This window comes from Vombatus ursinus, unplaced genomic scaffold (assembly GCF_900497805.2).
Source record: "Vombatus ursinus unplaced genomic scaffold, bare-nosed wombat genome assembly UNPS02014779.1, whole genome shotgun sequence".
Classification (NCBI taxonomy): domain Eukaryota; kingdom Metazoa; phylum Chordata; class Mammalia; order Diprotodontia; family Vombatidae; genus Vombatus; species Vombatus ursinus.
In genome coordinates this window covers 1,778,519-1,797,131 of record NW_020954557.1, presented here as the reverse complement: position 1 = coordinate 1,797,131, position 18,613 = coordinate 1,778,519, and the positions used below count along the sequence as shown (strand labels likewise).

Sequence of the window (18,613 nt, the reverse complement as noted above, 5' to 3'; positions counted from 1 at the left end):
TTCTTCTTCTTCTTCTTCTTCTTCTTCTTCTTCTTCTTCTTCTTCTTCTTCTTCTTCTTCTTCTTCTTCTTCTTCTTCTTCTTTGTCATTGTCTTCATCATAATCGTTGTCCTCGTGGTCATCATCTTCTTCTTCTTCGTCATCATCATCATCACCACCACAAGAGTTACTGGGCAAGATGGCCAAGTGTCTTGTGCATCCTAGGATCCTGTAATAAACAGAAGTCTCTGTTGTTGTTATCAGGAGGAGTCTGCTAGTGGTCATTTTTCTCTTTTTCCTCTGTGTGACTTCTCTAAACCCCTTATAAGGGTGTAGGGTCTCCATTGCCTCTTCCAATCCTTTTTCTTCTGAAGAATTTAGGAATAACAGCAAAACCCATTCAACCAAAATGGTAGAATTCCTTCCTTTACCTTTGGATGCCTTTTCTCTGACATCTGGACTGTACTTCAATCAATTATGTTTTATTTATGCTGGGAGCAGGGGAAGAGGGAGGGGCTCTCCACTGTGATTTCACTGGTATAGGGAAATCCCAGTGAGAAAATTCCCTCTCCCTATGCAGATCAGCACTTACTCAGTAATTTACAGTAACTCTCTTAGAGACTTTCTGGAGCATTGCACTGCTAAGTGATTTGCCCAGGGTCACAGAGACAATATGTGTAGGTAGAACTTGAACTCAGATCTTCCTTGCTCCTGGGTCAGTTCTCTATCCATTATTCCACACTGCCCACTCATCTGTGGCACTTAGTTATTCAAATGTTGGCAAATTAAAGCCACAGTCTTTTCTGATGACTGTATGGTATAGTGGAATGAGTACTGGGCTTTATGTCAAAAAGACCTAAGTTCAAATCCTGCCTCTTTCAATTGCTAGCTGTGTGACCCTGAGCAAGTCACATTCTTCATGAGCATCAGTTTTTTCACATGCAAACCAAGGATGATAATGCCTTTAGTACACACTTCTCAGAAGCCTGGTATATAAAACCCTTTTCAAACCTAAAAGGGCCAAATAACTATCAACTCTCTGACTAAGTTGCATGTATAGAGCTACTACCACTAGTGTTACATGGTCTGACACATACCCATCAAATATAAAACAGAAACTCACTCATGTCTAAGAGGAGAATCTCAAATCAAAAGGCCAAACGTATGTGTTGGAAAAGACAAGAACTATTAGAATCCAATTCTATCTGTGGCCATGAAGGCTCAGAATGAGGGAATAAAGCAAACCGTCAGGGTTTATTTTCTTTTGTTTTTAAAGAATCTAACCAGCCAAAGAAAAATTTTATTAATTTAAAGATGATTTCTCTGGCTTTTTCAACTTTTATACATCATAGAATAACGTAACTGATAAGAAAAAACCCTAGGCCTTCCAAGACTAGTGCTGAGACTCATATTTTCAATTTTAATGAATTTCTGATCACTGTATCTGCACATCTTTTAGACCTCACCTTTCTTTTTCTTTCTGGCTCTAACATAGGGCTCCAATGAAATGTTCTTATCTGGCATAACATTTCCTTTAGGAAGGAGTACAAGGATAAATGGCCCTCACCTACTTTTCCAGCACCATCTGTCATTACACCCTAATAACAAACCCTTCTATTTGTTCAGTGCTTTGCAGTTTACAAAGCACTTTTTTCATTCAATTTCACCACAACTCTGTGAGGCAGACAGGGTAAATATCACCCACATTTTACAAATGAGGAAACTGAAATTCACAGCAGCATTCAGTTTAATAAATTGGCCAAATCATGATTTGAACCCAAGTCTTTAGCTTCCTAGTTCACTGGTCCCTGTACTTCATTGACTCTATCATAAAATCAAGATATTCTCTTAAGGTCTTACCATCTACCAGATACATCATGCTCCCCCTCTGTGTCTTTGTTCCTGCGATGACCCAAACACTCCACTTACTCTCTCTCCTTTATTAGAAACCTTCCCTGAAAAACTTAACTATTAGCTAACCAAATTTTCAGGTAGTTAGGTGGGGCAATGGATAGAATGACAGGTCTGGAATGAGAAAGACTTATCTTCATGAGTTCAAATCTGGCCTCAGACACTTCCTAGTTATGTGACCCTGGACAAGTCACTTAACTCTATTTGCTTTAGTTTCCTCATCTGTAAAATGAGCTGCAGAAAGAAATGACAAACCACTCACTATCTTCATCAAGACAACCCCCAAATGGGGGCAGCTGGGTGGTGCAATGGATAGAGCATCAACCCTGGAGTCAGGAGGACCTGAGTTCAAATCCGGCCTCAGAGCCATAACACTTCCTAGCTGTGTGACTGGGCAAGTCACTTAACCCCAATTGCCTCACCAAAAACAAACAAAAAAACCAAACGGGGTCACAAAGAGTCAAATATGATTGAATAGCAATCAAATTTTCATCTCCTCAACAATATACACAATCTCCAAAAGACTCACGATGGAAAATGTCATCCACATCCAGAGAAAGAACTATGGAGTATGAATACAGATCGAAGCATATTACTTTCTCTTTTTTGTTTTTTCTTTCTCATAGTTTTTCCCTTTTGTTTTCTTCTTTCATAACATGACTAATGTGGAAATACGTTTAATATGTACATACATATATACAATCTATATGATATTATCTTTCTTTTATTTCTGCACTGCTTTTCAACTTTTTACTTAGTTATTCCACATAATAATTTTGAGGCAACAAAGCATATACATATGAAAATGTGATGTTTTGAATTTTGAAGGTTCATATCAAACAAAGCATACATATCTATAACTAACTTTACTACTTCAACTTCATTTGACACCAAGAATATTTTTTTCCTCAAAAGTATTCTAAGTCTTTTCTTCAAAGGCAAGGATAGTCTTGTAGGCAGATAAAGCATTTATTGATTGCTTACTATGTGCTAGGCACTTCATGGAGAGTTGAGGGAACAAATACAATCAAGAGAGTGCTTACCCTCAAGGATCTTATATTCTAGTAGCTGAAGACAATACAGACAGCAGGTGGGAGTTGGCATTGAGCAGGTGCCAGTGCAGCCCCAAAGCCAGGGGTACTCCAGGCACTGAAGCCCCTCAGGGATGGGGCCATGAAGAGCCCCTAGAGGGGTGGGAGAGGTTTGTGGGTAGGTCCACTTATGTTAAGCAAGAACTGGCTGTACTCCTGTTTATACTTACAATGTACAAACTACATGTGAATTCCTGAAAGTTAGTCACAATCACCCCAGTGAAACCTACAGCAGTATAAAGCCATCTAGATTGAAAAAAATAAATGAAAAACAGATTTCCAAGACTATGAAATGTCATTAGATGAGTAGCCTGTGTGGTTTTTCTATCTATACTTATCTTGGACAGTCATTGTTCTAACAACAAACTGGACCCCAAAGTGAGCAAGAGGAAGATATCAGACTAGATCCGATTTGGGAAACTGTTCAGTACTCTCAACAATCTCAAACTATTTGCCACCACAAAAAATCTCTTTTATGGCATATTCTCTGGATGATACTTTATGGCTCTGAATCATGGAATAATAGCATGATTTTGGAATAATCAAAATCACATATGATAGAAAGGGCAAAGGAAAGACATAGTGGATAAAAGTAGATCGCAGAATGTTAGCAATGATAATGCTTGAAAAGTAACATAAATAATATTGCAAAGATATATATGGCTAAAAAAAAAGAGGCAAATCAGTCATCTAGCAGGAATAAGAAACAACAGATGGATAGCACAAGCTGAGTGTTATGCTCATATACCCAAGAAATTAAAACAACCAGAAAAAAGCTTCCAGCATGGAAGTTTTTCAGAAATACATGAATAAGAGTAGTACAGGCTAAGAAGGCATAGATGACTTTCTATGTGTCCTAGTGGAGAAAGTATCCTCACAGATGAAATAATAGACCCACTAAAATATTCATATTTACTCAGAGGTAGACCAAATACTAGTAAGAGTTCATTTAATCCAATTTCTTCATTTAACCTGTGGGGAAACAGAAGCCCAAAGGTCAAGTGAATTACATCATTAGTGGTATCAGAGGCAGAATGATTAGAATACAGATCTATAAACTCCTAATCCAGTATTCTTTCTCCCATGCCTTTCCTGTTTTGATTGGGTAGAAGTGAAGAAATCACAGGGGTTCTGGACACCTGAAAGATCTCCACCAAAGGGAAAAAGGTTTATAAAGAAGAAGCTGGGAAGAAAAGAAAAGCTTCGTTTTCAGTTGGAGCCATTAACCTTCAAATAGACTGACAAACAGAAACTATATTCTCTAGTTAATATGTACCTAAAGATGTTTATTGAATTTTTTTTGTCATATAGTCTCAAATTCTGACAACTTGCTTCATATGATTTATTAAGTTTGGAAGGCTGTTTTTGTTTCATAAAATAGCTAACTTCATGTGAAGGAGTTTCATTTCTAGGGGATTTGTTAATTGAGTTATTATGACAGCTTGGTCATTTTAGTACACGAGCCTTCTATTTTCCCTTCACTATAAACATATACCTTCACTTATTTTTCCTTACTTTTCTAACAAACTTTCTTTGGAAAATTGCTTAGAGTTACCATTAAGAGGTAAATACTGCGTTCTTCCTTCACCCTTTTCAATGCCTCTGGCAACATAGTTAATTCATTTCAACAAGCAATTATTAAGCAAGACACTGTGCTCAGTATAGGGTGTTTGTTTTTCAATCATTTCAATCATGTGCAACTCTTCATGACCCCATTTGAAATTTTCTTGGCAAAGAAACTGGAATGGTTTGCCATTTCCTTCTTCAGCTCATTTTATAGATGAGGAACCTGAGGCAAACAAGGTTAAGTGACTTGCCCAGGATCACACAACTAGTAAGTGTCTGAGACCAGATTTGAACTCCGGTCCTCCCGACTCCAGACCTGGTCCTCTAGCCACTTCACCAACTATATGCTCTATGGGACAAACAGATTCAGAAACAAAAACAAAACAAAACAAAACAAAAAACAGTCCCTACCCTCAAGGAGATACTAGAAAGACACAACTTATATATAGATAAGTATAGTACAAGCAAAATTGAGGAAAGAAAGTGCACTAACACTTGGCAGAGGAATTAGAGAATCTTCAAAGAAGATGTGACACCTCAGAAAGAAAACAAAGATTCTGAGATTGAGTACATCAGAGGTTCCCAAACTTATTTGGCCTACCACACCCTTTTCAAAAAAAAAAAATTACTCAGTGTTCCCCTGGAAATCTGCTTTCTTTAACCTTTTAACGGGGTTAATTTTTTTAATTTGCATCATTTAAAAATACATAAAACTTTTGCTTAAATGACACATCCTAAATTTAACAATTTATTGTAAATTTGTGGGGTTTTTCTTGCATTGAAATTTTGAAGAAACAATATTGTGTCATGTAACCATAAAGTATTGTACTATAAACAAGTCATTACATGCACATATTCCTGCCAACACATGACGGACTTCCTGACAATACACAACATGCTCATCTGCCAACACTTGTTTGTTAAGACCTGTCTGCAGACTTGACCACTGATTGGTTATAACTTGCATTTTGTGTGTTTATTTGGAAAATAATGTAATCACTACAACTTTAACTCTGTTACGCAACAGATGAAACATGTACGAACAATTTTTTAAAACTCTCTTCTTTTCTTATGCTTCCACCGCCTCCTTATTTTTGTTCAATACTCCCTAATTGCACCCAAGGATCCAACCCCTGACCCTGATCGTTCCAGCACCCCCAGGGGGTGGTATCACCCACTTTGGGAACTATGGGGTAGATCAAGAAGACAGTTTCAGGCATGGGGGACAGTTTGTGCAGATACGTTAACCTAACAAATGAAGTGTTAAGTTCAGAGAAAGCTCATAACCCAGTCATGAAGATGAGTAATATGAAATAAGACTGGACAGGTAAGTGGGATCCAAAACACCAGTGTTGCTTAATGGCAGGCTAAAGAGTTTGTGCTTTATTCTATGGCAAAGCAAAGCCATTGAAGTTTTTTGAGCAAAGTAGTAACATTATTAGACAAAGGTCTTAGGAAAATTATTTTGGCAGTTATGTAGAGGATGAATTAGTAACAAGAAAGACTAGAAGCAGAAATACCAGTCAAGTAGTTTTTAATCTTTAATCTTCATTTTAATTTTCAGTTCCAAATTCTCTCTCTCCCTCCACCTCCTTCCATACCCATTGAGAAGGCAAGCAATATGATACCCATTATGCATAAGTCATGCTAAACATAGTTCTACATTAGCTATATTGTAGGGGAGGAGAGGGAAACAGAAAAAGTAAAGTGAAAAAATATACTTCAATCTGCACTCAGACTTCATCAATTCTTTCTCTGGAAGTGAATAACATTTTTCATCATGCATCCTTTGGAATTACTGTGGATCTAATCTATTCCACTAATCAACTACTCTATTTCTTATTCAGTACTAGATTGTTTTGATGATTACCACTTTGTACTATAGTTTGAGATCTGGTACTACTAAGCTGCCTTCCTTCACATTTTTTTCCCATTGATTCCCTTAATATTCTTGATCTTTTCTTCTTCCAGATGAATTCTGTTATTTTTTTCTAGCTGTATAAAATGATTCTTTGGTAGTTTGATTCATATGATACTGAACAATTAAATTAATTTGGGTAGCATTATCATTTTTATTATATTAGCTTGGCCTATCTATGAGCAATTAACATTTCTTCAATTATTTAGATCTGTCTTTTTTGTGTAAAGTGTGATTTGTAATTTTGTTTTTATAGTCACTGTCTTCTTCTGAGTTTGTGCCTTTACCTTCCCTGTCACCATAGTAACTTTTTATGGTCAGGTTCTTTTTTGTTGTTGTTGTTTGCTCATTTTTACAGCCTATTTCTTAACTTCAGAAATTGTGATAGATTTGGGGTCTGCTCTTACCATTGCGGGGTGGGGTTACTATCCTAAACCTTAGGCTTTTATGTCCTGCTGTTTTCATAGCGAAGTCTGGGGGCCTGTAAGTTTTCAGTATTTTGGAGGTGGTGTGATCTAGGGATAGGTGTGGTCAATGCTCTCCTGGTCTACACCCTGGTCCTTGATAAGGACCTCTATTCATTCATGATCACAACTCCTCTCCACCCTGGAACTATAATCTGTACCCAGGTGGGGCCTCTGTTTCCTTGCAACTTGCAAGATCTCCTCTCTGCCCTGGAAAGCAAACCCAGGATTGGTAATGGGTAATGGAATTGCCAAGTGGTCCCCGGTCTTGCACTCAGTGTTAGTATAGTGATTCCCTATAAACTTTCTGACCAGGTGCTCAATTCCCTTACAGCTAGGCACTGAGTACTTCTGGTAACCCGAATGAGGTTGCTCCTACCTCCAGTGCCCACAGCCCCTGCAATTTTGGCTGTACTATATCTAACCCCAACCACAGTGTCCAAAGACCTTTTTTTCTGTCCTCCTAAGGTCTTCTGGGCAGGAAAAAAATGGTTCACTGTGACTTTTTGTTGTTTATGGTTCTTAGAATTCAATTTGATGCACTTTTAAATGTTGTTTACAGGGAAATTTGGGGAGAGCCCAGAACAAATGCTCACTTCACTCTACCATCTTGGTTCTGCCCTATCAATCAGATAGCTTTTATAGTTATCCAGACGAGATGTTAGGATCTGAACTAGAATTGTGGCTACCATGTGAATGGAAAGAAGGGGAGAGATATGAGAAATGCTGTGAAGGCAGAACGAATAAGATTTGGCAAATGACTGGTTGTATAAATGAACAGAGGAATCCTAGGATGTGAAGCTTAGCTTGATGGTGTCTTCAACAAAAATCAGAAAGTTTTGATGGAGGCAGGCTTAGTGGGATAGATAATTAGTATTGTGTTGAAAAGATTGATCTTGAGATGTCTATGGACATTCAGAAGGGAATATTTTGCAGACCATTGTTAATACATGACTGGAGTTCAAAGAAGAGAATGGGGCTGGATAATATATGCTTGGAAATCAAGATAATATTGGCACCTATGGAAACTGATGAGATCACCAAAAGAGAAATTGGAGAGAGGGAAGAGAAAGGATCAAACTGGATGGTCTATTGGTTTTGATCCAATGTGGCATTTCTTATGTTTTGGGGTAAAGCCATTGACATTCTAGATAACACAGAAAATTAACAAATTCACACATGAACAAATCATTCAGCATTATACTGGCAATTTACAGAAATATGTCATCCCTAGAAATGAACCAAAGCATTACACACCTTTTGGAATATTTCAGTATGAAAATTCTAATAGAAATTTTTTGCTCCAATTATATACATCTCACAATATAAAGAAATAAAACAACATTCTGTTTTCACTATAAGCTCGAACTGAGATAGGTTGCATGCAATAAATGACATGAGCCCAGTATTTATTTGGTAATTCTGATTTCCTTTGGAAAATAACAAAATTTTTGCCTTAATTTGTAAATTAATCTTTGAAAAGTATTTCTTGTCTAAGACAGAGCTAAAGTGGATAGGGGATATTTTTGACAATTTTTAATACGGAAAATATTTAACCTATTACTTCATATAAATTATTTTAAAAAGACAACCCCTTTATTATGCAATTGAATCCTATGAAAATTAAAATTAGCTCACAGATATCTACAGAACTCAGGAGTGTAAAACAGTTTTCTTTTAAGAAAGAAAATAAGATGGTCACTGATTACCTGTGTATGGCTTTTAAATGTTGCTCAATCTTAGCAAGTTTCTTCCAATATTCCTCTGTAAATTTAAAAAACTCCTTAAGGATTGAAGATTTCAAATCAGGATACGGGCATCTCAAAGTTTGTAACTCTAAAGGGAGTTCATGAGACTCATTTTTTTCTTCTGAAGGATGAGTTAATGCCTGCAAAGGAACCCTTTATCATTTATTTAATACAAATGAGTTAATTTGTTTCATGTTAATCCCATTCATAATTGAAGTGTTATCTCCAGTATACTTACTTTTATTCCAGAATCTGTAAGCTCCTGTTCCAAAAGCATTTGTTCATGGGCAAGTCTTCTAGAAATAGTCTTCAACTGTTTCTTTACTAATTCAACCTATTTGATATTTAGTACAATTTAATTATTATAGTTTTATCAATGATATGATGATACATCTAACTATAAATGAATATATAGAGACAGAGAGTTGCCCTCAGAGCTAGGACAACCTGGCTTCAAGATCTGCCTCCCTGGGCAAACTGCTTAACCTCTCAGTGAATCCAGACAACCTCCTAAGACTATAAACTGTCATTTACATTAGTAGTAGTAGTAGTAGTAGTAGTGCATTAATACTAATGCACACATTAGGAGTTTTCTTACAAAGGACTTCTTTACGTTAATGAAATCATAGGTCTAGATGAAATATATACATATATGCTTCAAATATATGCATATATTCATATGCAAAATATACATGCAGAAATATGTATGCACACATACATATATATCTTGTATATATAAATAACATGGCATATATGCATGCACATGCATTGACATACATGCATACATATTCACAAACAATGGCATTAGGAACCACTGCTATGAAACATGAGATTTGTAAGAGAAGAAACAGGCAGTTAGGCGGCACAGACTCATCTTCCTGAGTTCAAATCTGGCCCCAGACACTTACTAGGTATATGACCCTGAGCAAATCACTTAACTCTATTTGCCTCAGTTCCTCATTTGTAAAATGAGCTGGAGAAGTAAATGGCAAACCATTCCAGTGTCTTTGCCAAGAAAACCCCAAAAGGGGTCACAAGGAGTTGGCCACAACTGAAAAACAACTGAACAATAAAGAGAAGAAACAAAAAGGAACTTGGGAACAGGATATAGTAGCACATCAAGTGATTCTCAAAGATGCTTCTGGACACAGGAACCAAAAGTGGGACTTACATTCACGTACAATGTTTATGAAAGTTCCCAGCAGAATCCAGGTTATGCTGCAGCAAAACCTAGCAGAACTGTTTTGCTACTAGCAAAACAGACCAAGAGTTGAGGATGAAGGAGTGGGGTGGGAGTAATCCACTCTTAAATATTCACTACTGCCAATCAATTATTTCCACCTCCATTTTCTGCATGGATTTCCAGTTATAACCCCCGGGCTTCTATTTGCATGGAATATCTGTGCAGCCAAACATTTGTGTTTTGTTTTATGTCTCTTTGTCCTATTCAGCTATAGTGCATATAAACAAGGGTGAAGGAACTTCTAGGTGTCCTGTAGTACAGGTAACCATCTAATGCATGCTCTGGAATCCAGGAACAACTACCTAATTTCAAAATCTCTAGAGATTCCACAATTTCCTGAAGTATAACTAGATGCCTCTATTTTGAATGTCAGTATAGAAGAAAAAGATACCTGTATTAAGTTGTTCTAATCACAGACAAAAATATAAACCAGCATTTTTCAAATGTAAGTACAAGTCCTAACCTCTTCTATCATCTTGTGTGCATCAAGCACATTTTCGGATGAGGATGGGTCTGAAGTATCATACAGCAACTCAGATTTACATTTCAGATCTTCCTTCAACTGGCAGATAGGTTCTAGTACATTCTGTAGATATTTATCCCAGTCTTCTGATAATGCAAGTTCTATAAGAAAAAGACAAAATTCCCTCAATGAAATTCACAGGGATGTTTTGCCAAGTTTCCTTTCAGAAAGAAGAAGCCGAAATTCAATTTTATTTTGTGATTGTCCTGGTAAAAACAAACAGAAATGTATATTTTTTTCAATGAATACATGAAGTGACCATGAGTAGGGTGAAAATGAGTTCCTCCTAAAAATAATATAAGAAAATTCTCACCAAAATCCTTGAGGTTGAAAAGAAATTCATTTTCAGTGTTCTCTTCGTCAAGAAAACTTCTAATTTCAGATTCTGTTTTACATCTGAAATGGAAAAAAAATTAGAACAATTTTTAAAATACAACCAGATAGAATTTTTAAAATCCTGTTAAAAATACAATATATATAATGTGCTTTGATTAATTCTACAATAATTCTAAATATGACTTTTATTTATATTATTAATATTACTTATATATTTGCACTTGATTTTAAAGGCCCTTTAAGTCGATTAATGCTAAAAAAAAAAGCAAAGTATCTACTATTTACATTCAATAACTTGCTGAGTAAAATTTATCCAGATTTCAATGGAAATCCTGGGATATACTAGTTTATCTTCATGCCCTAAGGCATGATGGTGATGGTGACGATGATGATGATGTTAAAGTCTGAGATAAAATCTCAAGTACAGAATAAAAAATAAGCAAATTCTTGCTTGTCCTTTGTTTTCAAAGAGAACCAATGACCTCAGAGGGTGATGACTTGTATGTGAATTGGATTTAAGTGAAGCAGAGTTGCACAATGTCATCAACCTCTTCCAGAGTCATTGAAGTCCAATGGCAAGAAAAAGTCAGGAGGACTAGCAGTAGCTCAGGATGCAGTAGATGACATTGGAGTTTTCAATGTCTGACCAAGCACTAAGCACTCTACAGCACCTGCTTCAGCCACCTTCATGGCTGTTGGAACAAATTGTTCTTATCCACCCATTTTGCTAAGAAAAGTCTTCACATGCTTGGAGTAGATATCCCCCTAAATCACTGACAGTTCTGAGGTCTGTTGATTACCCTCAACCTAGTTTAGCCTGTCTTTGGAGACAGTTTTGCTGAGGTGTGGCTGCTGCACATGTTACAGTTTCTTGGAGCCACAGGTGAGAGTTGGTGGACAGGTGGACACCAAAAGTGGATGAGTAGCTCTCACACCCCTGAACACCCCATAAACCTCATTAACAATTAAAATTTGTATTGCCAAGCACTCTGCAAATATAAAGGAATTATTATTTCTTTTCAGCAACTCAGGATTGATTAGTAGTATGCTTCCAGTATCAGAGCTCTGAATTAGGCACAGATTGCTTAAAAATGGGATCAAGCCAAACAATCAGTCTGCAGCAGGATCAGGGTGACAATTATTCCTAAAGGCTGACATGCACCAGAGCTTAAGTTAGTTCATTGGTTAATCTACCCTAGAGGCAGAAGTCTCCTTTAAAATGCCTTAAAAATGAATGGCATAGGGGCAGCTAGGTGGCGCAGATAGAGCTCTGGCCTTGAAGTCAGCAGGACCTGACTTCAAATCTGATCTCAGACACACAACACACAACATGTACTAGCTGTGTGACCGTGGGCAAGTCACTTAACCCCAATTGCCTAGCCAAAAAAAAAAAGTAAAAAATAAAATGAATGGCATCTGACACCCATATAGAAGCTTACATTTGCAAAGAGCTTTCACATTTTTTTTTATTTGATCCACACAACAAACTTTTGAGGTAAGAACCAGGAAAAATTTTTCCACTTCAAAAAAAGAAAAAAGATAAATTTTTTAAAAATGATAAAAAACGGCACCGTTCCTAATCTTAATCCTGAATTGTTTAGGATGAAAGAATGCAGCCTAGAAGAGAGCTCCATTTGAGCTTTAGCTCATTCAGAGCTCTCCTTGATTTAATGAGTCTTGTTTTAGTCTTCCCTGCCTGCCTAGAACTTTGACAATCCAGACTTATTCGACAATGAATCTTGGAGACTTTAAGGAAGCCAACTAAGAAGAAATGGCTGTGAACAGGAGGCTGTGAGGACATACAGCTATTCATTATTCCCTGCAAGAGAATAGCCTTGGGGCCAGCATTAGTTGTTGTGAAAGTTGGAAACCATCCTCCAAAACAAAACAAAACAAAAAACCCACAGATGAAGAGCTAATGTTTGTGTAAACTGTGTGGGAGTCTAAAACTGATTGTGGCATTGAAAGAGCAGTTTAGTAGTTGTGTAGAAAGAGAAAGAAACTCAGAAGAACAAGGTGATGTAACTTGGAGAAATATTTGACCATGAGGACTTGGAAACAGTGACTGAGAGAGTAGTCAGTATTTATAGGAGAGAAAAAAAGAGGGCAAATGCCCAAGCGAAATGGTAAGTACCAGGGCAAATAAGGAGCTGGTGCATCTCTGCTTTGCACTGAACACGGGTTTGAGAGGGAGTAAATGTGGAGAGAGGGCAGCAACTTTGATTCTAAGTCACTTCTTATCCCTATGAACTCTTCACCAGCAGCAGGAGCTGAATTTGGTCCTCCAATGAAGACAGGAACTTTGCCTATTGGGGCAGTATTCAAAGAAATGTCCCATAATGTTGTTCCTCCTCCACCACCAGTGATTCAAGTACTTTCTTGAGGCTTCTCCCAGCCTCTAGATAAGTTGTCTGGTGCGGCCCTAGTCACAGAGTGGGTGCAGGTATTTACTACCAACCTCAAAAAGACTCAGCAGGAGTTTTGAAAAGCAGACTGCTTGTACCAACACAAGGCTAACCTGAGGAGTGAGGATTGAAGACAGAGGATTGAGATCCTGAAGGGCACTTGTTTACCAACATGGAGGAATATGTGCCTAACAAAAGAGCTGGAAATGTGTTCAGTAGCTTAGAGGCCTGTTGTCCCAGCTCATTGTTAAGACCTGTTATATTTTTCCAAGGAGGACAGACCGTGGCATCTTCGATTTAGGGTTAAAGATTCCCTCCATCTAGTTCAAATCCTTCATTTTACATATGAGGAAACTGAAGTCTGAGAGGCTGGGTAACCCGGCCAAGGCCTCATAGTCCACAAGTGGCAAAGCAAGGACTCAAACCTTCATCCCCTGACTCGAGGTCCCAGGTGCTTTCCACTGCACAACTAAAGAGGAAGCAGCAATGCTGGTAATTGCAGTGACCAAGAAATGGCTTTGAAAGGAATCCCTAAGCCAGGCTAGGAACTAATGGCTCATACCAACCATGGGTCTAAGGAAAAGATCAACAGAGCAGGGAAGCCTAGGCCCAAGGACCAGAGGAGGGGCCAACACTGAAGCACAAAGATATGGCATAGAGGAACAAAACTATACGGTGCCCTTCACTGTTACTGAGAGCCATGAGAACTGTGTAAGTCCAGAGGAGGTCAACTTCATGTTCTCTGCCTCAACCTGAGGGTGGCACTGCAAAGCTGGAACAACTCTATAGATCCCTGAGGATGGTGGGCTACTTGGCTCCCTAGTACAGAATAAGAAAGGTATAGTGAAAAACATCAGTGTGTTTGAAAGGGATCTAGGTGATTTAGGGGACTGTAAGCTCAATATGAGTCAGCATGTGATGCAGCAATCCCCCTATCGAGATGCAGCTAGATGGTACAGTGAGATAGAAGGACCTGAAGTTAGGAAGACCTGATTTCAAATCTGGCCTCTGACCCTTAACTGGCTATGTAACCTTGGAGAAGTTACTTAACTTCTGTTTGCCTCCATTTCATCATCTGTACAATGGGGATAATAATAGCACTTACCCCTGAAGGTTATTGAGAGGATAAAATGAGATAAATTGGTTAAACACTTTACAAATCTTAAAGTGCTATATAAATGCTATTTTATCATCATCATCCTTTTTCAGAATAATATTATGAAAGGAATAATATTCTTGTTCCTTTAATAATCATATTATTACAGTTATAAGAATGTGATAGGCTATCTGTACACTGATGGTTAAACCGCATCTGGATAACTGTGTTTCATTCTGGGCATCATAATTTAAGGAGGACACCTTAAGCTGGGCAGCAACCAGAGAAGGACAGCCAAGATAGTGAAGAGCCTTGGGTTCGTGTCATATAAGAATAGATCAAAGGAAATTGGATAGTTTAGCCTGGAGAAGAGGGGATGTGATAGCTGTCTTTAAGTGTTTGAGGGGCTCCTATGTGAAGGACAGATTAAATTTGTCATATCTGACTGCAGAGGACAGAACAAAGAGCTGTGGAGGAAAGTTACAAAGAGGCAAATTTAATTTGATTTAGGAAAACTTGATGTAAGATTTCCTACAGATTTGAGTTGCCCAAAAGTAGAACGGACTGCCTTGGAGGAAGTAGGCAGATGCCTCTCATTAGAGGTCATCTAGAAGAGTTTCCCAAGGCATACAGGAGAATAAACTTATTACATAGCAAAGAATACAGAAAGGACCCATAACCAAGCCCACAGATAATTAAGAAAAGTTTGTCCTTGGCAGACCTACTTTCTCTAAGCATTTGGGGGCCACAGCTGGTTTGGAGGCACCCCCCACATCCCCACCTCTTGTCAAGCTAGTTACAGTGAGGATTCTTCTTTAGTTATGAATCAGACTGATTGGTTCCTGGGATCCCTTACTCTAAAATTCTATAATTCTGTTAATACTAAGTTCTCTTCCCATATTGGGGCAGGGGAAGGTATCTCCAACCCAGCTATGGTTCCCCCAGATCTTAGAGAAAATAGGTCTACATAGGGAGAAACTTTCCTTAACTATCTACAGGTTTGACAAGGGTCCTTTCTGTATTCTTTGCTATGTAATAAATTTATTCTCTGTAACCCTTGAGAGTCTCAATTGCTTGTAATAGAAAAATGAATAACCCCCAAGGCAGAGGTCAAAACAACTCATACCAGTTATTTTTAAAGATGACTTCTAGGTAGGGACAAACATAAACCAAGGGAGATTATTCACTGTTGAGAAAACTCTGAGATACAAACTGGAGTCTGGTTGAGTGTAGAGCTTCAGTGATGGCTCCAAAGTTATAATCTTATAACACTTTTTTGAATCAGGCATTGTCTGGGCTCTTAATATTCTGTTTGGGGCAAAGAGTAGCCAGGCACTGATGACCTAGGGCATGAAGAATGTACTGCTGTGCACGGCAGTAGGATTCCAGTAACACTGGCTTGTCATGAAGGCAGCTTCTCTTCTCTCTGTCACTCTGGAGGCAGTGGTGGAATCAGTGCAAAGCTTAGGGAAGGAACTTGGATTTCAAACATTCATTGCTAGCTTCTTAGAGTGACAAAATCCCCTAGGGCAGGTCATAGCACCTACTTCTCCAAATTTTGGCAATCCCATGGTCATTTCCCCTGCTGTATTCCAGGGGAAGAGCAGTGATACTGTAGTGCTTTGGGGAGGGTGCTGCTTGGTATTTAAAATACAATACTGCACATTTGCAACCAAGTAGATGGCCTTTGGCTAGCAAAATCTCAGCATTCTGAAGTAAAGTTAGGTATTCTAATAAGGCCTGGGTTTCTACATCATCAGTGTGCTAAGGCTCTTTATTGGGGCACCTAAAAAAATTCAGGAATCTGAGAACTATTTGGGACTAGGAGGAGGTGGTCTTGATACAGATGCTGAAAAGTGGGTTGAGTGAGAAATTACAATACTGATACTGCCAACCTGACAGATCTGAAGGACAGGCACATATAATTGGCTGACAGGCTAAAATATCAAAGCAGCATAGGACCAAAAGGACTATGTAGGTAGTCTAGGGACCAATCAAGGATATAGACCATACAACTAGAGGTAACAGGTACTTCAGTGCTAGTACCATGGGACAAGCCATGGCTAATTCTTTCAATACAAAACTGTGGTTATCAGGTCCACCACATAGTTGAACCTGGGATTAGGGGAGATTGTGGAGAGGCAGAAGAGGAAATGGCTTAGAAGAAGTCAGATCTAGGTGCTTATGGCATGGCCAGTCCAGGTCAATGTTTTTCGTATGGGAGCCTCCCACATTGGCTGACTGACTGGCCTCATTGGTGCTAACTGTACCTTACCTAAATGGGAGATCTGAGCAATGACGTGGCTCCAAACCAGGCTTTGAGGAGTGGAATAGATACCCTCCCCATGTTTATTCTTTTGTGTAGCATTCCCTTTGATCTGTCTGCTTCCTTACTTTCCCCCCATCCCAAGTTGTGCGAAGCAGCAGCAAGTGTGCCACAGGAATTGGCATGACAAACCTACAAGAGAAGGTTCTGTACAGTAATGGTTGAGTCAGACAGGGGCTCGAGCAGAATTGCAGTACTGCTCATTGTTGGGCCCCGCTGCTGAGTGCATTCACCTTGCTCAATGATGAGCTAAGTAAAGCCAGAATCAGTCACAACTCCCTGCCAGCAACAGGCCTGTCAAGACTAGAAAAAGTACTGCTCTTCATGAGTCCCAGTTCACAATGGATCCTGTGTTCCAGGACTGTAAGAGGTCCTAGGTTCCTGGTTCCTGAGTCTTCAGTAATATACTGGCCCTCCTGGAAGTGTGAGTAAAACACAAAATGGGAAACTACTTGTTTTATTTGCATTCCATTGCCTGCTATCAGGTGTGTGGGTGTGGGGTTTCAGAAAGATGACCTGTGTGTTTCCTACAACTTCTCAGTTCCAAGCACATTGTCTAGGAACTGCAGAAGGCAAGGAGAGGTTACAGGTGCACCACTGAAAAGGGGATGTTTTATTATTCAGTGTTTTATTTTTATTTCTCATTGTTTTGTTGATTCTAAGCCAAAAGGAAAGTACATGCTGTATCCCAAGTATGCCCATCTTTCACTGTGGGGAGTCGACTTCATTATGCCAAGCCACATGACTAGGCATCAGTGAAAAACTGCCTTCAGTAAGGAGGAAAGGCTTGTCAGAGGGAGGGACTCAGTGTGGATTCCTAGTTAGTAAATTCCAGTCATAGGCACCCCCTAAATAGCAAGTCAACAGTGTCCTGAATAGAAAGGGGGAGCTGAGAATTGAAGGTTGTCTACTCTGAGAACAACCAAAAGAGAGAGACAAGGGGGGCGGGGCGGGAGGGAACAGAGAGAAAGACACACACACAGAAAGAGACAGACAAAGACATAGAGACAGAGAGAGAGACAGAAAAACAGAGAGAGAATGAGAAAGAGAGAGACAGAGACACAGGCAGACAGAGACAGAAAAAGAGACATAGTGACAGAGACAAAGAGAGAGCTCAGTACCTTCCAAAAGTTCTGCACAATGAGGTCGAGTGTAAACTGCCAGGATGCTCATGGGACAAGCCCAGCTCCTGATTCTTCCATTCAAACAGATTCAGACTATTTCCTAACAATGTTACCCAGTAGTTGAATCTGCAGTAGCAGAAGCTGAATGCCAAGGTTGCCTGGGAGGAGATGCTAGTTCCCAAAAACAGGTGTGGGGATGGGAAAGAAAAGATCAGTAACCGCTCTGGACTGAGGAGGGCTCAAGAAAGTCACTTCTGAAAGTGAAGTGTTCCTTCCTAAGTGTTTTGAGATCCAGCACTTTCATTACTAGTTCTTGCTCTTTGGTGCGGTCCTTCCCACAGAGAGCTGAATCCTGTTGAGGATCAGCCCAGTCTTTCCTCCATCTCTCCTCTTCTGCCCAACGGAGGATGTCTCTTTACATTCTGCACTTCACTTTCAGAAGTGACTTTCTTGAGCCCTCCTCAGTCCAGAGCGGTTACTGATCTTTTCTTTCCCATCCCCACACCTGTTTTTGGGAACTAGCATCTCCTCCCAGGCAACCTTGGCATTCAGCTTCTGCTACTGCAGATTCAACTACTGGGTAACATTGTTAGGAAATAGTCTGAATCTGTTTGAATGGAAGAATCAGGAGCTGGGCTTGTCCCATGAGCATCCTGGCAGTTTACACTCGACCTCATTGTGCAGAACTTTTGGAAGGTACTGAGCTCTCTCTTTGTCTCTGTCACTATGTCTCTTTTTCTGTCTCTGTCTGCCTGTGTCTCTGTCTCTCTCTTTCTCATTCTCTCTCTGTTTTTCTGTCTCTCTCTCTGTCTCTATGTCTTTGTCTGTCTCTTTCTGTGTGTGTGTCTTTCTCTCTGTTCCCTCCCGCCCCGCCCCCCTTGTC

The 18,613-nt window shown here is 39.2% G+C and overlaps 1 protein-coding gene across 1 annotated transcript in view; it reads right to left on the bottom strand.

The window, feature by feature from the left end:
* Positions 1-18,613, bottom strand: part of LOC114045798 (coiled-coil domain-containing protein 148-like) — a 194,003-nt gene that overhangs the window by 161,275 nt on the left and 14,115 nt on the right. Inside the window, exons 4-7 of the mRNA XM_027865978.1 lie at positions 10,757-10,839; positions 10,384-10,544; positions 8,916-9,011; positions 8,639-8,817 (exon numbers count right to left, since the gene is read on the bottom strand). Coding sequence (XP_027721779.1) covers positions 8,639-8,817; positions 8,916-9,011; positions 10,384-10,544; positions 10,757-10,839 — 519 coding nt within the window. The remainder of the gene's footprint in view (positions 1-8,638; positions 8,818-8,915; positions 9,012-10,383; positions 10,545-10,756; positions 10,840-18,613) is intronic.